The sequence below is a fragment of the Anneissia japonica genome, unplaced genomic scaffold (assembly GCF_011630105.1).
Source record: "Anneissia japonica isolate Jap-2015-1 unplaced genomic scaffold, ASM1163010v1 scaffold724_len3256291_cov202, whole genome shotgun sequence".
NCBI classification, from domain to species: Eukaryota; Metazoa; Echinodermata; class Crinoidea; order Comatulida; family Comatulidae; genus Anneissia; species Anneissia japonica.
The window spans coordinates 2,832,910-2,854,547 of record NW_022744966.1 but is presented as its reverse complement, the minus strand read 5'-3'; the positions used below and the strand labels follow the sequence as shown (position 1 = coordinate 2,854,547).

Here is a 21,638-nt window from a genome sequence, read left to right as displayed (position 1 = left end):
GTGCAAAGCTGTAAACATCTAGGTGTGTATATTGATGAAAATTTATCTTGGGAAAAACAAACAGGGCATGTTAAAAATAAGGTCCTGCCTTGCTTATACTATTTGAAAAAGTCCTGTAACATAATCCCCCAGCACCTTCAAAATATGATGTACAAATCTTTAATAGCCCCACATTTTGATTACTGTAATGTTGTGTGGGGTAGAACAAATAAAACTTTAACTAACAAATTACAAGTTCTTCAAAACCGAGCAGCAAAGATTATCCTAAAAAAGACAAGTTACGACTCAAGTTCCCAAACCTTGCAGGATCTTAAATGGGTAAACCTTGAAACAAACCTCTTCTAAAATGAGGCTATTATTATGTTTAAAATATTTCATGATTTAGCACCATCATATCTTAGGAACAGATTTACTTTAAGAAATCCACAATACAATACAAGAACAATGGATGTCTTATATACTGAAAAACCTAAAACAGAATATAAAAAAAGAAGTTTAACTTACCATGGTGCTAAGTTATGGAATAATTTAAATGATGAGTATAGAAATTCAGCAATGGATAGATATTCAGCAAATATTAATAAATTTAAAGAAATCATTAATCTAATCTAACTTCTGATATTAAATTAATCAATTATGTATATTAAATTAATTAATGTATATGTTTTTGATTTATTTTAAACTAAAGATACTATTTAATTTCACATTTTAATCACATTTATTACTTAATCAAATTCTTTAATGTTTATACTTTTGTTATGTATTTTGTATTTTTATATTTTACCACTTGGCCTTGCACGGCCTTGATGAAAAACACCCTTGGGTGATCAAGTTTTTCCGTGTTTAAATAAAGTAATTATTATTATTATTATTTCTCTTCCTCTTTCTCAGTTTCATCGTTATATCTCTTCCTCCTCTTCATCATGCTCGTAAGTCTACAAACACCTCTCCAATTAAAGCCTGCTTAAAACCCCTTTCTCCAAACTTTCATTGTTTAACTAGGTGTGATTTACAGCAAACCAGATGCCTGAGCCTACCCACTGGGTTCCCTTGCTGTAAATCATATGAAGACCACTATGCCCTGTAATTCCAGCACAACCCCACTGCCTATAAATCTAAGGAATCACTTTAAAAAGGTGTTTTTTAACATGTCAGTCACTGAAGATAGAGAACTGCTCACAAATAACACAAGGTTGACCAGTGAAATGAAGTGTACATTATCTCTTTTTTAATGTATTGTATAAGCGGTTTGGTGCATCGGTTGTGGCTTGGACTCCCAACCTTGAGGTCAGGGGTTCGAAACTCTTGCTTTATTCTTACCTTCATTCATTATTTATTCATTTTTACATTTTCCCCTCATCCATTGTTGTGAATTGAGCTCTTTCATCCAATACACATGTCAGAATATCAAACCTCAATACCCTTTACAACACTTTAATTAGATCCCTAAAGAAAAGTAGAATGTTATTACACTATTAGAGGAAGCTTAAAGGAAGATCTAGGCCAAACATGAAAGTTTACACAACATACGGTATGCCTGAAGGGGAAGGGGAATATTGCTTTTACTTCGCTACAGGCCTGCGTTAGGCCTAGCTTTCACCAAATTTACATGATACAATGTTAATTTATGATTTTAAAGTAGTCTGACACTTCCTCCACTTCCCTATCTTAGAATTGCCACTGATCGTAATTTTTTTAATCATGATTACAGTTACACATGATTAAGAAATTACCTAGGATTATTAGCCAATCAAAACCAATTTATCAGCAATAAAATGAAACTCATTAATACTGGACCCACTGTTGTTGAGTAATTAAACAAACCTTAATATTTACATCACACCCAATAAATCCGATGACCAAAGTGCTACACCTGGTATGACCATTGAATACCCATCTGACCATGATGGTATTATTAGGAATAAAATCTTTATGATCTGACCTTAATGGCACCAGTCTCACATTCTGCTGCAAGATGCCAACTAATAATTAAAAAATAGCTCCTTCAAAAAAACAGATTAATTGTTAGCTTTGATTCCACATGAAATTTGTTAATGCCTGCAGCAAATGTCAGTATCCTGAGCTCTCCGACTGTCAAATTTAAGCCGGGCATTCACTGCGACCGTTGGTTGTCGCTATTCTATGGAACACGCAATGCCATGGAGGGGGCCAGGGCCCCTTTGTCGGGGAGAAAAACCACAATTCGTCGGGGGAAAAAAATGTATTTTCTACAGTAGACTTTCAGTAAACTCTAAATTAAAATGCGATTAAATAAGCCTTTGAAACACCCTAAATTGTCATATTTTTCAGGGGTTTCCTGGGATTTTGATCGACGACCGACCATGGCCATTTTTTTCTTCGTCAGGGACATCGGCCCCCGTCGGGCAAATTCTGGCGCCACCCCCAACACCACGCGATGGATTGTTTTTAATGACAATGTTCACACTGCCACCGACAATCAGCAGACTCACAGGAAGCTGAGTGGAATTTGCCGGCTGACCGTCCTATGATGCAGTGAGTGCCGGCTGACCGTCCTATGATGCAGTGAGTGCCGGCTGACCGTCCTATGATGCAGTGAGTGCTGGCTGACCGTCCTATGATGCAGTGAGTGCCCAGCTTTATACCTCATATCCTCATGAAGCAGCCACAAGCAACTGATGGCTGGACCTTGGATGTCAACAACATCACAGCTTATGCTGCTAGAAGATTGTGTAAACCTATTAAAATAGAATTACCTGACTGTTTATTTACATTCTTAAAACTCTGGGATATATTGCTAAATTGTGACAGTGGACACCTAAGTATTACTGCAATTAAAACAAACATGATCAGGTAGAGTGTGACCTACAAGACCATCCAATCAAAAGTAGGCAATTTGGAAGTAGCAGTCACACTAACACAGATGGTAACAACTGACATTCATGTACACTAATCATCACAGTATTTTTCTTTTAGGTCGTGAATTTGGTGTCTACAATCCATTAAATTTTTAGTTTTAGAAAGTTGGTTACACCAACAATATTTACAAATTCACATGAAGTTAGGGCCTTATGAACTACATAAAAAATATTATTAGTTTATCACCCTATCCTAGGCTGCAAATGTGATGAGGAGGGAGGTATTTTAAACTTCTGGATATGCCACTGGTTTGTACCATACAAGATATTCAACTTAATGATGGAATAAATACTAACCAATATATTGAAATAAATTTAACAAAAATAAATCTGTTTAAAGAAATATTTATTTAAAAATATAATTTGTGCATGCGATCCACACGATCATGCACGGACAGATCAAGGAACCATACTATGGCTACGAAAAATGGCCAAACATGTGTCCTCTATTTAATACAATCAAAGTTAACTTTCGGAAAAAAAAACCAAAAATATTTCATCCATGGTTGGCCTAAAACCATAACAGAGTCTAAAATGTCTAGCTACGTACCTGCTTTAAAGCGATGGCTAGACCTAAGCCTGCTTTTATTTACTGTCCAATATACCGTAAGGTAACGAATACGATTTTTGATTCAAGCAACCGCTAGTTATACAGTAGTAAGAATAGGCAATGCCTAGACCTCTCTATATCTAATCGTGGCTTGACAACTCAGCGCGCATGATCCGATGTTGCTTGCATGCATCGTCATCGTCGCACTCGGTTTTCAAAATTATGCCTTCTATTTTACCGATTTTACACGTGCATCTATGATCCGATTTTGGTAAAAATACATGTGGTATTTCTCAAATTTGTACTTGAGTGAAAGGAAGACCTTTGAACAAATTTTCCCAATTTTTTGAAAAATTTTGGTCAGTCGCGGAGGGCAACTTTTTTTGGCCTTACTTAATACACAGCATGTGTTTGATATTTAACATCTCTACAATCGCCTTACAATTCACTTACACAAAGTTCACAATTTACGAGGAAATATATATTATTATTTGAGATCTACCAATACAAGCTGGCAAAAAAAAATTCCTCAAAAAAATTACAAGTAGTTGGTAAGTATTTATGTGTTTTTATTAATGCACTATACCATGTTTATGCCAAATTACTATTAAACTTTATCTAATGATCTTTGCCATAAATTACAAACATACCAGCAGTCCTTTCTAGTTAATATTTGCAGATGTTAATGGCATAACCCTTTCCTCTAGTAATAGTAACACATATTCTTTCTTAGAATTCATTTTTTTGTTGGTATTTTCTTATGAATGAAGAGGAAAGTTAGATTGACATTCAGAATGTAATCACATTGTCCCTCAGAGGTTTAATACAAATTTCAGAAGGAAAACATTGCTGACTCAATGCAGCCTTGTTAGCTCTTGCTTTCCACATTTCTTTACTTTGTTTTATGATTAAAATGAATTTCATTGCAATCTTTAAATATCTTCTGTGTGATGTAAGCACTTTTTCCAGGTAAATGTTGATGCCGTCCAGGTAAATGCTGATGTTATTTTGGTTCACTAAAGCAATTTTTATGGCTCATTATTACTGAACCTTTTTTATGCTTAGTATAAATAGATGACATAACTAGTTTTTATTAGGTAATATGTAGTGGTAAAAGCAAACCCAAATGACAAGTGTGAGCACATCTTTGCCAAAGTTTCAGCCAGGCACTGCCTTGTAACGACTGTGATTCTCTCACATCGAAAATCGTACACAGAGCACCATAGCAGAGATGCCAAGTTTGTCATTAGCTGGGAGTGAGAACAATCAAACAAAGGAGGGAGCGTGTTAATTACAATTTCTTAGTCTGTCTAGATTGTCTTCCCCACACGCACAAACAAAATAGACTAGGCCTTTTTTTAAGTCGGCCTAATGGCTGCTGTTCATATTCGTACTCATAAGTAATTACTAGTCTTGAAGTCCAGACATTTCATGTCATCCAATGCAACTAATCAACTAATGGCTGTGCACCCAAAGTCTTTAAATATGTCTGGTATTCATAAACTAGACAAGTGCGAAATTCTATTGTAAACAGACCACGTGCAGCAGGCCCAGACAGCTGACGGCTAACAGGTACGATATTGTGAGAAAATATGCACCTGCTGTAGGTCTAATGTGCACACACACAACAGACCTGGATAACATGAAGAATTCATTTTCAATCTTTACTGCAGAAAATAACAAATTTTAAAATTTTATATTGGGTAGGCTTAAATTTTTTCTTTTAAACCGCCAACAAATCGCGGGGTGTTGGCAACTCTAAGTTGATGTATGCAGTCTGGTGCGTAACCCTGGCATAGTTGGTTTTCTGTATGATATCTCTTTGTGCGCCGACAATTTGTTAATAAAATATGCTGCGTATTGTCAAGAGTCGTACTTTTTATAAGTACTCTGGAAGCATTACACATTACATGGTGAAGTAGCCTATTCTAAAAGTGCTTGTCCACAGACAAGTGGTCCCTAGGATTCTTTTTGTCCGACTGTCCGCTCATGCCTGACACTAAATAAAACTATGTATTGTTCATAAGAGGCGGGTAAGAGGCAGAGGAAGGGGTGAGCACATAGGTAGTCTTTCAACCTAACAAGATATGTTACAATAAACAAACTGGTATTTGTTGAAACTAGTTCAAATTTCCCCAGAGTGTTAGTAGAATGGTAAATTATGTTTTTCAACTCTCCCCTATTTTCAAGATCCGTAACATGTGAAATAACTCAATTATGATTGGCTGTAAAAAAAATTCATCAAAACACTTGGCTAGGTGAATAACCTGCAAATTTGCCAACTTCAAGTATGTGAACCTGGATGTAATTTATTGTTACACTGCAGGAAATACTAAATTTAGCTCTGAATCAGGTTGTACTTCGCTGCGCTCCAATGGAAAGCCAGGACACCAAGATATATGGGGCAATATCAACGTACTTCCTTTTAATGACCTCTACTTGTATACATATCAATACATTATTTGTCCCCCTCACCAATTCACCAAATCCTCTTACCAAAACTTTTTTTAATGCGAACATAAGGGCTAATACTAGAATAATTTGTATGTGGTTGGTTAGTATTGAAGATATTCTTATTCACTGAATTTTTGGTTAATGTATTATAATTGGTACTTTCCTTGTGACCTATTTTAGTTCTGCATTAAGTTCAAATCTGAAGAGACCACTTGCATTGTTTACATGTGCACACTTTATGCAACATTGCATCCACAGCCAACAAGCAGAACAGTAAAAAAAAACATGTGGTAATATAAACATACTTCAAAAATTAAAGGAAAAGAACCAAAATGAAAATCAAACAAAACATAAATCAAACAAATATATTTTATAATTTTGCTATTCAACAGCTATTGTTATCCAAGGCCAGAGCTACAAAGTTTAGGAGATACCAGGCATCTCTCCTAGTTCTACCTTCATGCATTCACATTCACGCCAGCATGGGCGCAGATCATGTGGGAACACGACCCCCCCCCCCCGCACATATTTTTAAGATTGTTGGTCTCCCTCACTTTTCAACCACAATGTAATGAAGATGCCTGGAAAATGTTGAAATGAAACAAATTTTTCAAAGAAAGAGACTGTACAGCCAAAGTATATCTTACCTTATAGCAAGATACCAGTGTCTCTGCCCACAAGCATCTGAATTACCAATATACACGACTCAAGTGCACGTGCTTTTATTATAATTTGAGAAGCATGAAAAAAAACGTGTAAAGATTAGATTGCTTTTCGGCACATGAAGTAGATAAAGTAAATACATCAAAGACATTTAAGTTTTATTTTCTAAGGTACATCACACAGATAATTTTGATCGCTATGATTGTCGAAAACCGCTGATGAAAGATCAGAAGAAATTTGTTGGCGCTTCATTTTGACTATAAATGTGATGTGATGATGATAAATTTTACTACATAACCATCCGAGAAAGGTAACCTATTTCCTCAAAATTTTGCACCTGAACCATAACCATGGTGGGGCTGAGGTGGGTGAGGACTCACAGCTCTGAAGTAGGTGAAGTATTAAGCAATACATCAAACCCAATGTTTTCAAGATTTCTATGGTTGCCGAAAATCGCTGATAAAAGATCATGAGAAATTTATTGCTGCTTCATTTTGACTATAAATAATGGTGATGTGATGATAAATTTTACTAGTTTCGGCCATCTGGAGAACAGGTATTCAACCTTTTAAGCTGGTGGCCATTTTCAATCTGTTAAAACCAGTGGAGGCCGGCGTAATTATTATGTACTTCCAAATTTGACAGCCCACCCATTCTCTTTTATAGGTTCAAGTCTTCCTAATGTTAATTATAATGTAGCCTTTGTTTTTCTACATCACTATGATAGGCCCTGATTGGTAAGATAAGGGGATACAGTAGCATGGGGAAAGGTGGAGGATAAAAAAGACTTACACCTAGGCAATACAAATTTCCACAAAGTACTGCCAGCACCAGAAATTCCGATATCACCTAAAAAGGCCCCCATTTACCTCAGCCCCAAAATGGTTGGGGCTGAGTTCAAAAATAGACACCTTCAAATGACTGGAAATGGCACTCTCACAGGTCTACTTTAAAAATGTTTTCAAAAATAGTGTTTTCAACAGATAGACATGCCCCGAACCTGCTCCCTGGATCCGCCGCTACCAATGGTTAGACTAACGCATCATCATATCAGTTCCCCTTGCCAGTCTCCCCCTCCCCATGTTAATACTCTATGCCACTAGATACAGTGAGCTACACTCAGTAAAAACCAGAATGAGACTCAGTCCTGTTAACAATGCCATAGAGTGAGCTGTCCTGTTTTTATTTACAGAAATCGGCCAGAAAATGATTTTTTTCTGAAATTTCTAATATTTTGTGGTGGCGGATGCGTTAATTTGCCAAAAATAAAATGTTATTTATTCGCAATCGTTATCGACGGGTTCGCTAAACAAACTATAAAGAAAGTTTTGCCTTGGACTATGACAAACAGCCAAAAAAAAAAAAAAAAGGAATGGAGCAGATTGGATGAATGTATGAATGAATGAATAAAAATCTATAAAATGTAGCCTCTAATTTTACAAGAAAAGTACAAAGAATAATCGCATGTTGAAAAGTAATACTTATTTTTCATTTATTCAAGAGGACGATGACAGCAGTGAAGGAAATAATGGTGACATTGATGATGATAATGATGCTGACTTAATAATAATCATCATCAAATAATAACAATAATATGATCTTAATAATATTTATTATTATATAGCACCTTTCCATGGTAATGAAAGTGCATCACAACAGGCAAACATTAATCCTGCGACTTAACAAAACAATCACGATTCATAACAATGCTCTTGAAAATGACGATTAATAATAAACATGATGTACTTTTTCTTGTCCACTTGCCAACAAATAATCCAAATAAATTTTTTGTACAACTAAATGCTGAGTAATGAAAAGTAATTGGACCGATTTAAAACTTGGGGAAAATGCAAGAAAAATGGCAAAATCTATCTGGTTCACATAGAAGTAGGTCAACAAGGACAGCCTAAACCAAGAGGTGGAACAAGCAGTCAATTCTACATGTAAATTCTATACTAGGCCTACACTATTTTTTTCCCTGGCAGTAAAGACCTAAATACACATACAATACTTGGCAATACCCATCCTGAATAAAGATCATTAGGTAAAGAGTAGGCAATAAGTCAGTTGCATTCCCCAAGGCACATCTTGATTCAAAGTTACAGATGATGATTTGACAAGTTAATCACACTATTGAGGGCGCTATAACAAAGCAAGCGGTTCAATTTAGCATTGAAAGGCAAGACTTTTTTTTATACCTTGCTTAGCAAACCCGCCGACTGCCAATAATGATGATTTGGAATAAAAATAAATTTTATTTTTGACCAATTAGTGCACCTGCCGCCACGAAATTTCAAGAAAAAAATAAAAGTTTTTTTTTTATGTTTACTGCTCCCGCCACTTCCTTTAAATCTCCAAAAATAAGGGTATGTATATTTCTTCCTAATTATATAAATTCAAAGCATATAACCATCCCATTACTATACTGTTTACATTCACCAATAAAACTGTAGTTTTTATTAGTAGTTTTTATTTTCTCCTCCATCTGATATTTTTGTCATAACTATTTGCTATAAAAGAAAACAACATTTTTTTTCCACCCTCATCTGACGATCTTAAAAAAATAAGTTCACGAAAACAAGAAAAAAAAAAAGTCTCGCCTAATTTCAACTATATCTTGATCTTGCTTACTTATTTATTATTTAATTTATCTTCTCTTTATTCTTTCATTTTAACATTAAAATTGATTCCTATTTGTACGCCTTTTGCTGGTGCCTACTGTAGCTGCAGTCACGTAGGATTAGCCTACGACGAAGAGACTATGGAAGAAAGAATGGAGCAACTGGGATGAATGTAGGGATAAATGAAAAAAAATCTACCAAATTTAGCCTCTAAGTGTCTAAGCAATAAAAAGTAAGTAGCCACCATAAAACTTTTACCTACAGTATAGTGTCAAATTCAACGTGACTTAAAAAAACTACTTGGTAATATATTACACTTTCATATTAAAGTTCACAACACATCTGTCAACTGAATATCTGTCTTTCATCAACTTCCATATTAAATTCAGATTTAAAACTTGTTTCTATACTCAAGAAATATTTGATATTAAACACATTATTCTGACAAGCTGTGTTAAAATCATTTTAACATAATAGTATTTCTCGTGTTTGTAACTGAGAATTTTTGTTTGTGATGGCATGACAGTTGATTACATATGCACGCCGCAATGGTACAGCTGTTATGTTTATATATTGAGATTGTGTAACTCTACTGTATTACAGGACTTCTTGTTTATGGTGTCAATGTGCACATCAACAGGATCATGTGGTGATCGTGAATCTCTAATTGACGATTAAAAAACCCTGGAATGTTTGATGTTGTCGTCTTGATGTATATGTTGTCCAACTAAACTACCACAATTAAATTTTTGACATATATCCAAAAATATAAAACTTGAAAAATATAGCCATGACAATCTGAACCTGTTCTTGGACTTCAGGCAGAGTATTCAGCTGAATAACATTACCACTTAAGCCGGCCATACAACGAATGCATCTCCGGTCTCTGTGAGCGCTAGACTACACTATGCCATCGGTGACAATCTCAACAGACCATCATTAAAAACCTTCTGTGCACGCACATCGTTGCGTTGCATTTACCATAGAATCGCGTCGGCCGACAACAATCAAACGTGATTGCCAAGCTTTACTATATAAGATATTTATACCAGACATAAGTGTCAACCTTGAGAAATTTCAAAGAGTAAGATCGGGTGACTCATAATGAGTGCCAAAGGGTCGAACATTTGTTGGGGGCCAGGGGGCCGCCAAAGGCTCTCGGTCGGGGGCCAGGGGACAAAGGCCCCCTGGACGCTTTGGCTTAAATGCTAATACTGTAGATATTTAGTGAGTATATAATGATCTCAGATGCAGTAGTTATTGAAATATGAAGGTAGAATGTTATGATTATGGATGTTAGTTTTAGTAAAATTCATTAAAGATTGAAAACGAAACTAAATTTTACTCAAATTTCAGGATAAGCATTTTTTGACGGTATTTGCACAAAACCGTAAGATTTGATTGGAATGCGCAAGACTTACGGCAAATGCGTAAGGGTTGGTAAATGCGTAAGGGTTGGTAAATGCGTAAGGGTTGGTAAATGCGTAAGGGTTGGTAGTATATATTTTTTTTTAGGGTCTCACATCGTGATAAGTACTCTTGCACTTCAAGATTATGATCCTCTTCATAATGTAAGCTCATATACATTTTATAGTTGGAAAATAAATGTGTTATGAAATAAAGGATACCTTTGAAAATTAATTTCCTTACAGATTACTTGACAAAAATCTTTACAATTTTAGTGTTAGAACTATATAATTGCAATACAGTGTACCGCTAAACGTCATGGCTTTCTCTGAAAATTTCTAATTGTATGAAATAAGAAATACAAAACATGACATAACTTTATTGCAATGTTCATCAAACTGTACAGTTAAAGAATCAAATTGAAGTTGAACAAAGGTAATCGAAAACAGTCATATGGAACATTAAAAAATGAAGTTTTTTTTTAAGTACACCAAGATGGATAAACAAATGTACTATAAACAAATTCTAATACTGTAAAACCTCAAATTGAAGCCCATTAGGCCTAATCTCGAGATGAAGCCCATCTTAAATTGAAGTCACCCTCTTTAGTTTGCAAAATTAACTTTAAAAAGAAGTCCATGGGCTTCTTTTCAAGATATTACAATATGAATTTCAAAAAAAAAAAAAAAAAAATTAAAAACAAGCTTGGTAAATACTGAAAACAAAAAAAAAAAAAAAAAAATTAAAAACAAGCTTGGTAAATACTGTAGTGGTGATCACACACCATGATAGATACAGATTGATGTTACAGTGGCTGTACTTATTATTTTATAGTACAAATTCACAAAATTTACAGCATTCATTTTTAAAAGAAGCCACCCTCCTATCTTTGCAAAATTAGCCTCGAAAAGAAGCCAATCTAAAGTTTGCAATTCAAAGTTTTACGGTAGATTAATAAATAAATAACAAAATTTAATTTATTTTTACAATAAGAAATAACACCAGAATCAGAAAGAAAAACATAAGAATTGTATAGGCCTATATGTATTCAGTTGTGAAAGATTACCTTCAGTACTGTAGATATGTATGGCCTACTTGACATTATTTGTTGAATCTACTGTACCTGATTTATTTACAAAGTATGTCTATCAGAATAATTGTTAATTTCTTAAGAACCTGTCCTTCATATTTATAGCTTTTAAAATAATACTATCTTATTTATTATCAGCTACATTAAGTTTTTAAATGTTCATACAATTAAATATAAGCCAACTTACCGGTGTAGAATTATTAGCACTCAAGTCTGCTAACCACTTCAATGTGTTATCTTTTCTAGCATCAACGTGGCAAGAAAATATCTGTAACATCAACCATAAACATAATGAGAGTTTACAACACTTGGGACTCCATATACCGGCCATCTCGCAATGCAACTTTCTCAGCATACTTAATGCTCAATCGTGTCTTATGTTTCAAAGTGAGAGTTTTTAGCATCTGATATACTATAAGTCAGTGTTGGTTTCCAAGAATATGGCAATGTTACAGCAATTTCAAAATCAATTGTGTTACATTTGAGGAAACATGAATTTCACACTAATGTAAATCTTCTTCAACTGAATCTCCTCCACCTTTGGCCTTAGAAGTTCCGCAAATTTACACCCTTTGTTTTCAAATTTCACAGTGAAATCTCAAAAAATCATGCTAAAAGTCACAAAAGTTTTGATTTAAATTACTTCAACAAGCTTCAATCATTAAGACAGCAATAAAAAAAATCTTAAATAAATTCTTCTACTCTTCGTCTTATTCAGGAAATTTACCAGAAGAAAAAAATCACTCCCCCTCTCCACCTCTTTTATCTTCCTCCACAACAGTTTATTCTGATCCAAGTCATGAGTCTGGTCCAAATGGTTGGGTTAGGTTAAGTGCAAAAGCATGGTGTTGTTGTAGACTGAGGCTATGTTTAGTGGTAACAAGAGGATGATTAATGGACACTCATCAACTGGCATAATGTGTGAAATGAAGCTTGTGTTTTGCCCTCCAAGTATCCCATAATGATGTTCAGGGAAGTTTTCATTGAGATCTGCTGATAAATCATCAAGACAGTTACAAGATCATTATCAGTGTTATGACAACTGAAAAAATCCTTGACACAAATTGCAGACAATTTATGTAATTTCAGTAAATCTTTATTGTTAAACCAATAATCATTTAAATTTAGCTTTTGCATCTCTCCTGAGATTCAGCCATTGTTTCCCACTGCATTGTTGTTTTCTATCTATTTTAGAGGTTCAAGAAACTTGTTATTTTATGAACTTTCATGAAGTAAATGACTGAAAACTTGTCTTTCATTCTTACAAGAGACTGAAATATGACTGATGCAATAGGTAACTAACAATACTATCTTATCTGAGATTAATCAGTAGACCTTTCTGTTGAAGGGTACATGTGGGTACTGAATCTCTTGAATATTGTTTAAACGTCTGTGATGAAGGTGAAGTCTGCTTCAGGGTGGTGTTTATTAATTAAATAATACCAATTTCGAACTTTTAATCGAAGGGGTATGGTAAGGTGGGCGTGGCAGCGTGAACTTCATTTTGTGCCCCCACCCCCATAAGAAATTCTCTGGATCCACCCATGAAATGACTTGTTTCAATATAAAGCATTAACAAAAAATGTATCAACCTATATACGTTTTATTTCGTTGGTTTATTTTAATTGCAAGTTTCTTTCACCTGTTATATCTTATTTTTCGTATCGTAGGTTATTATTTCCAAAGTATTTTATCAACCATGCTATTAGAAACATTTCTTACACACATAAAATATTGCAATTTATCAAGTCTGATTTCTGTTAGGAAAGGTAAAATCATCGCAATTATAAAAATAGGTACCTGATGATGACATAATTAATGTCAAAATATTGAATCCCAACAAAATGGCATGCATTTCTATACTTGGAGTATGTATTATACTATCTTATCTGAGATTAATCAGTAGACCTTTCTGTTGAAGGGTACATGTGGGTACTGAATCTTGGTTTTGTGTTTATTTTGTTGGTGTACTATGTTTTAATGTATTCCAATTGTTAATGTTGTTTTTAACTTCAACCGAATAAAGGAAACATTAATCTTGATTATTGTTTAAACATCTGTGATGAAGGTGAAGTCTGCTTCAGGATGGTGTTTATTAATTAAATAATACCACCAATTTCGAACTTTTAATCGAAAGGTCGGATAACATGCAAAAAAAATCATTCCGCTAGCTTTGACGGTCATCAAGTGACTCATCAAATATTCCATCAATCTTAAAGTAAACACGATACATGCTTTTTCAAAATATATAATTTTCAATTGGCAAAATTCACAATGAGTACGGTATATTTTCAACATCAAACTCACATCATTTTTTTAAATCTCACGAATGTTTAAAAACTGCATACACCTCACAATGGCTTCATTGGTATACCTACTTAAACTACCGTTACCAAACACAACACATTGAACTGTTTACATGCCCAGGACTTACATGGTAATCTTCCAGAAATTCTTCGTCTGGGTATCAATAATCCAATGGTAAATCCAAAGCACAAGATAATATCCAATTAGATATGTCGGTATTCAAGGTTTGGGTTTTGCATCACAACTGATGGGCGGTCATACCTGGCCTCTGGAGGCACGGCTTATGGTGACACATCGCAGGTCACTTGATGGGTTTGTTGTTATCACATGCCAGTCCCACTGGCTGGCACTACTGTATAATCCCCCTTGTTTTTTTGTTTTTGTTTCAGGCTAGGCCTCTACTACTGCCAATCTTCCCTCTCTACCAATTTTTTTTTTTTTTTTTTAAAACATGGAAAGATGGTGAACAGGGCAAAACACCCGACTGTGCAAAAACAAAAGACCCGTGGAAATGACCAATAACAAAATACGGAAGGGTACTATGGTGAACTTCTTAAAAGGGAGCAAGAACACCCCCAATGCACAATGTGTCTCCGAGGATCTTCCAAGGATGTGTTGTTCCCTGAACAGCAAGGGCTCAAGAGAAAAGCACCCTAAAGTTACCATGTACATATCAAATGCACACACCATTGGGGATATCTTGATCCATAGCAGCTAGGCAATAACATGGACAGATGTGTTAATCTCTAGAAATAATCGTCCATGATGAATCAAGTGATTCGTTGATGATGAATTAAGTGATTCGTCGATGGTCAAGTGAATCGTCGATGATCAATCAAGTGAATCGTCGATGATCACGTGAATCGTCGATGATGAATCAAGTGAATCGTCGATGATGAAACAAGTGAATTGGCGATGATGAAACAAGTGAATCGACGATGAATCGCTGAATCCCAAAAGAAGGTAAGCCAGGCCTAGTATGCAAGACTAGGCCTAGGCCTAAATAGCTGGAAGCATAGGCCTACTGTAGGCTAGTGAAGCACTGAAGAAGTGGCTTAACGAGGCGTGAACTAAAAAAGGTTGGAAGACCGTGTAAATTAGATGGAGATATTGAGTATTTATATAATACTGCTGGACTAACTTGAATACATTCATATTGTTTCAATTAATAAAGTTTGTTTTTAGACCATACTTTCAAAAACTAATAACACAAAGTTTTAGATCAGTAACAACAGGAGTTTGAATCATATTTATAATTAAGCTTCTCTTCAAATGAAATATTTCCAGGTCACAATTAATAATGTATTTTTAAAAATTTCATTCCCATCCAATATCAATGTTAGTTTATTTGTTGATTTTATATATATACATGCTTTGTTAATCCATTTCATTTCATTTTCTCTTTATTTCAGACTTTACATCCATAGTTAAACATCATCAACTTAACTAATAATAATATAAATACAAGGGGAAAATAAACCCCACATGATCCATAGAAATTATGGATTAACATAAAAAAGTTCATTCCATCTTTTTGAGAGCCTAGAACTTTCAAAAAATCCATTACAGAACGAACTAAAGGGTTCACACAAGTAGAAAATCGCTTTAAAAAGCTAAAGACTGATTTGCAAATTGTTTGCTTGTTTATTTATTAATTTTAATTCTTGTTTGATTATTTGTTTATTTTTCCATGTGCTTAGGTTTGTTTAATGTTTTTTGTCATTTTTTTTGTTTTATTTGCTTGTTTATTTATTTGGTTATACATGTATTTAGGTTTGTTTATTTATTTTGTTCATTTGCTTGTGTAATTGTTTATATATTCTGTTGGTTTGTTTGTTTATATTTGCTTGTTATTGATTTTTTTTTCAATTAATTTGTTTCTTTTTGTAATATTTCATTTGTGTATAATTGCTTATGCATTGCTTGTTTATTTCTTTGTATGACAATTCCTTAGCTAAAATACAGTAGGATCCAAGGCCTACAGTACTACTAGTACTATCACAGTATTGCTATATTAATATAGTTATAAATACATATGTACTGTAAACACAAGCCATCTGTATGTTATGGATTGATAAAAATGTGTTGAATTTTTGACTTGCTAGGAATTTTAGTCTCCACCACAATGGCAAGTTGTAATGCTGACCTGCTGCTGGCTGTCTCTCATCAAACCTAAATTTTATTCAAAGGTACGTAAATTAAAGTTTTAATATTATTTAATTGAATTGTAACTCTCTACCATACCTTTAAATTGAACATTAGAATTTTTCATTTATACTTTTTAAATGAAATCTTATGATTTTTAGGGATATTCATCACATTATATAACCCTTAAAAGAGGTCTATTCCCAGATTATCATCACATAAATATCCTTAAACGAGGCCTATTCCCAGATGATATACAGATTATATGTCTAAGATGTATTCATGATATACCATGCACATCCTAATAAATTATAATGTATGTTATTATAATAATTTTTATTGTTTATATTTTTCTAAATTGATTACTCTGTTCATGGAGAATTATGTTGAGCTCTGTTTAAACTTAGGGACCACTGATTTTATCCTCGAATGTTCCTTTTTAACTTCAAAATGAATAAATAAAATTTTAAAAATATAAAAAGTATATTACTTTTATATATATTATAACTCTTAATAATTCACTCTAAAACCAAACAATAAAAATAGAAATAAATTGGATTTAAATTAATATAAATTACAAAGAAAATAACACAAATTTTTAACTGCTTTGGATTTATATGTAATAAAACAATTTTTTTTATTATTTTTTATAAACAGATGCTTTGCATGAGCTTGTAGCTACAGTATGATCAGAATATGAATATACCCAATCAAAGGCTCGGCAAGGAAAGAAAACTTGTTCATAAAACATCTCAAACAATGACCGCACAGTAAGCAAACATTTGACCGCAGCGTCAGAGTCTTATCACACACAATTTCTACCTTTTCAGCTTCCTTTAGTTAGGGGTCGATATTATTATTATTATTGTATCTTATAAATAGCAATTCCTAAAAGAAATATATCTGAAAATCTTATATGATCTAATAAATATTGTAATAAGAATTCTTATGGCAATTCCTAATAGAAATATATTAAAAATTTAAAAAATATTCCAATATGATCTAAATATTGTAATAAAAATTCTTATTGGATCTTATAGCAATTCCTAATAGAAATATATATATAAATTCCTATATGATCTAATAAATATTGTAATAAGAATTCTTATTGGATCTTTAAAATTTCCAATAAAAATTCTTATAAGATCTTATAAGATATTTGGGCCAATTTCTGACAGTCGCATTCCTATAGCAATTGAAATAAGAATTACAATATGAATCCTATACATTTTTCTAATGAATTTCAATTGGATATTTTCGTAAGGGTCTAATGTTTATTTTTTTTATATTTGTCTGTTTACTTCTATGTCTATTTCTTTGTTTATTTTTTTTTAATTTGTCTGCATGCTTGGCTGTTTGGTAAGGTGGATCAAGTCTCGGTGTGAATCAATTCTCCAGTCCTGGGTCGCCCCTAAGCCCTACCCTGGTTTAGCTAGACTGTATGCTATTCCTTGGCCTAGCCTAATTGTAGTCTTGATAGTAGATAGTGCCTAGGAGTAGTAGGCCTAGGCCTAGCCTACCACGATATGATACTAATGTAATAATAATAATATTTTATTCCGTCCTTGTGGGAAATTAATTGGTACATGATACTACATAAAGTTCTCTCAACAAAATCAAAGAAACCTATCCAAACTATGCTTCATTGGATAGAACGAACGTTACTCCACTAAAAAATCATATGCTTTGGCCCTAGATTAGGCCCTGGGCCTGCCTCTCTAGGCCCCTGGCCTTCCACCGACCGGCCTATATCAATCAAGTGCCGGTATCTAGCCCAGGTCGACCTATTTAAATTTTAATTATATGTCACTGATTATATAAAATAAGGAAACTTTCATAAACGATAATAATAGTAATACTTCACTTTCATCATCGACGATTCACTTGATTAATCATCATATATATATATATATAATTTTATATATAATTTGCAAACAATATATGCTGTATTACAATACTGTACAAAATTCAGATAATAATAAAGTAATATCAGTTAACATTAAAATACATTTTTGAGAAAATTTTGAAAATACCAATTGCCATTTAACAATTTAAATAATGAAGTTGGGAAAAGAGTTGGTTGACATCCCATTCTGTATATTCCATTAAAAAAAACATAATTCTGGAAATTTGTAAGATAAAATTAAAAATGCAAAGCTTGCATTAAGAAATTTAAAGCAATTTTACAGTATCTTAATTATAATTTATTCTATAATTTACATATTTACATTATGCCAAAATTAACAAAATAATAATATTGATATGTAAATCCCTGTAAACACTTTATCAGTACCTGAGCTCGATCCCTTCCAGAAGTTTCACTGCGGATTCTTGTTCTTGAATGGTCCCGTTTAACAGAGTTAATTGTACAAAAAATGGTTTAATTCATCGTTTAGATTTTACTTATAATACTTTGTTACATGAAGATCCTACTATTGATATATTCCATCAAAATTTAGGTTCATTTAAAACCAGTTTATTACATGTGCATGCATTTACTTGATTGATCTGATTGGGTTTGGGCTGGGGATGAGTGTGTGGGGGTCTGTGGGTGGGTGGATGGATGTGGGTGTGTGTGTGACTTGTGACCCTTTGTTTCTTTTTTGTGTTTTTCTATTTATATCTTTGTTTTATTTATATGCTTGTAAATATTCTATGACATCCTGTTATTGGCAAGTAATTGCTGTTGGATGTGGTTTTTGAAATAAAGAATAAAGTTAAAACTGAGCATGAGCAGCGAAAGGTTCGACCACCTCCTCAGTCTAGTGAAAGATAAGCTGGAAAAGAAAACCACCAAGTTCCAAAAACCTATCAGTGCAGAAGAAAGACTCGTTATAACACTCAGATACCTTGCAACAGGTGACCAGCAAAGCTCACAGGCTTTCAATTTTATGGTGGGATGTGCAACGGTGTGTAAAATTGTACGCGAGACCTGTCTGCCTATTTGGCAGGTTTTGCGTCCAATGTACCTCCAAATGCCTAAAACTTCTGAACATTGGCAGAAAATATCAGAGGTGTATGAAGAAATGTGGAATTTTCCACATGTAATTGGGGCACTAGATGGAAAACACATTCGGATCGAGTGTCCTAAATTTGGAGGTTCACTATATTACAATTATAAAAACTTCCATTCTACAGTCCTACTGGCAATGTGTGATGCAAGGTATGCATTTACATATGTTAACACTGGCAGTTACGGTGGCATGAATGATGCAAACATTTACAACAACACTCGTATGTGTCAATCACTTAAAGATGGAACTATTGGTTTGCCAGAACCGGGGTATGTAGGTGGCAAAATAACACCGTACTTTATTGTTGGGGACGACATTTTTTCTCTTAAAAACCATGGCTCATGAAACCTTATCAAGGAAAAGATTTGACAGTGAACTCCAGGATATTCAATTATAGACTATCAAGATCTCGAAGAACAATTGAAAATGCCTTTGGCATATTAGCAGCGAGATGGAGGATCTCAACAGTAGAAAACATAGTAAAAGCCACTTTGTGCTTACACAATTACTTGATAAAAACAGATAATGCGAGATATTCGCCACAAGGGTTTCTTGATTGCTACGACGGGTAGCAATCGAGTATGAAAGAAGGGGAGTGGCGAGAAGTAGTGAATGGCGACACAGGCATTAGACCATTAGCAAGGGATCGATGCAATAACTATGTTTCATGCAAAAAACATTAGAGACCATCTCTGTTAGTACGTCAATTCAAAGGAAGGTTCAGTACCATGGCAAAATGATATAGTTATGTATTGTGGTCAGAAGAATTAACACTCACCATCGTTTGATACAGTTTTTCTGTGTTTAATAAATCCAGTCAGCCAGCGCAAACTCTCATAAGGAGCTGAGAGTGGAACACTCCCACTTCCAGAGGGGACTTTCAGTCCTCTCAGGTATCTGTGTAAATAAGCATGTAATTTAAAAAAAAGTTTCAACCAAAGACCTCTCATGTTTTTTTTAGCATCTAGCATAGGCTTATGTGCTGGCATAATTTTGGTAAATTTAGCATCATTTTGTCCTAAAAAGTAAATATCTCAAACTGGTCTCGCACACACACAAAAAAAAGAATAAATTAATTAAATTTAAAAAAAAATAAAAATTGGTCATATTAAATTGAAACCCAACAAAATTGGATACCAGGACAATTATTTCATCCAAAAATCCTTGCAATTGTCAATATCTATTAGCCTATTACGCATACAACATCACATTGGCCAGAGGCAGGAAGCGCATTTCCGCGCATCATAAAATAAAAACTTTCCAGTCTGTTTTTTTTTTCGTTTTGCCTTTGTCCTGCACCTGGACTACAGAACTTTTTAATCCTCTGTCAAGTATGTTCCTGACCTGAACATTTTTTAAGTGAACTGTATGATTATGTTATGCCATGAAACAACTGTTATTAAAATGGTTCTATTTACCGAAACGTCATCCAAGCTGTCATCGCTTTACTTTTGACGATGCTTCTTGCCAAGAGGCAAAACATGTCAACTTGTTTTTCATTTCAATATGTATAATTTGAAATTGCATTTTGTTTTTATGGTAAAATATATATATATATAGACCATTAAAAAATATGTTTTAACTGTGGCCAATAGTCATTTAAGTATGTGTAAATAAAGGCATGTAACTTTGAAAACAATTTATTAAATTAGTTTTTTCATGTCAATATTTTGTAATGTAAAATTACAATTTGTTTTGGTGGTGAAATATATATACACCATTAAAAAAACGTTTTACTGTGTATTCATTTGGCGGTACCCACAAAAGATTAACTCTCTCCATTGCAGGCTATTATTGCAGCATGTTTAAATTTTGGTTAATTATGGTTATGGTTAGAGTAATACACTGTATATTCATATTTCTTTACATAGCATCACAAAAAAAACAATATAACATTCAAAATCCTGAGTGCTGTCATGTCTAGGCGGGCTATGTAGACCTACATGTCATTGTTCTAATCTATCACTTAATTTTTTTTTTTTTTTATTTAAGGCCTTGTCTAAAAAATAGGCCAAAGAAAAGCATGACCTACTACATCATTGCTACCTCATTGTGAGCTGTGTATGATATTTAATAACTTTGGCCAAAGCATACCTTGTAAAGCGATCTCGTATCGTTTTGTAAAGGGCCTCGGGGTGTTCATGCCCCAATTCTCTCCCCACTGCTTTCCATGCAGCCCGTTTTGTATCCCTGTTTTTAAATTCTCTGCAACTCTTGTCATATAGACAAGGATAATTTTTTACGACCTCCATAAAATCTGCCTCTTCTATTGAGATACCATCTTCGCAAATGACGACTGATAGACTAGACAGGCCTAGGCCTAGGCCTAGAAAATCATCGTGGCAATTGGTCGGGAGTAATGTATATAATATAACTCCATGGACCATGGTCACAGAAAACAGGGAAACAATACTTTTTGGAAGTTGATGTTCACCAACGCCTTGATAGGGCATAATTAGCTAAATTCAAATCTAATTGTCACATGGATTA

At 33.9% G+C, this 21,638-nt stretch overlaps 1 protein-coding gene across 2 annotated transcripts; it reads right to left on the bottom strand.

Annotated features, from left to right (window-relative positions):
- Positions 1-775: 775 nt before the first annotated feature.
- LOC117119885 lies at positions 776-21,638 on the bottom strand. Of its 2 annotated transcripts, XM_033264870.1 has the most exons (6): positions 21,243-21,638; positions 19,927-20,045; positions 14,117-14,142; positions 11,870-11,950; positions 6,549-6,620; positions 776-2,717 (listed from the first exon to the last, which is right to left on the bottom strand). In XM_033264870.1, the coding sequence occupies exons 1-5, from the start codon at positions 21,599-21,601 to the stop codon at positions 6,591-6,593; spliced, it is 615 nt and encodes a 204-aa protein (XP_033120761.1). In that variant the 5' UTR covers positions 21,602-21,638; the 3' UTR covers positions 776-2,717; positions 6,549-6,590. The 2 variants fall into 2 exon arrangements, 1 of the variants encoding a protein (XP_033120761.1); XR_004447250.1 differs by lacking the exon at positions 14,117-14,142.

Excerpts from the sequence above, each read along its gene's own strand:
- LOC117119885 (XM_033264870.1), bottom strand. The coding sequence starts at position 21,601 with ATGCCCTATCAAGGCGTTGGTGAACATCAACTTCCAAAAAGTATTGTT. Across the intron at positions 14,143-19,926 it reads AAAAACTGTATCAAACGATG|ACGAAGAATTTCTGGAAGAT; the intron begins GTGAGTGTTAAT and ends ATTGATACCCAG. Across the intron at positions 6,621-11,869 it reads GTGCTAATAATTCTACACCG|CACGTGCACTTGAGTCGTGT; the intron begins GTAAGTTGGCTT and ends TTATAATAAAAG.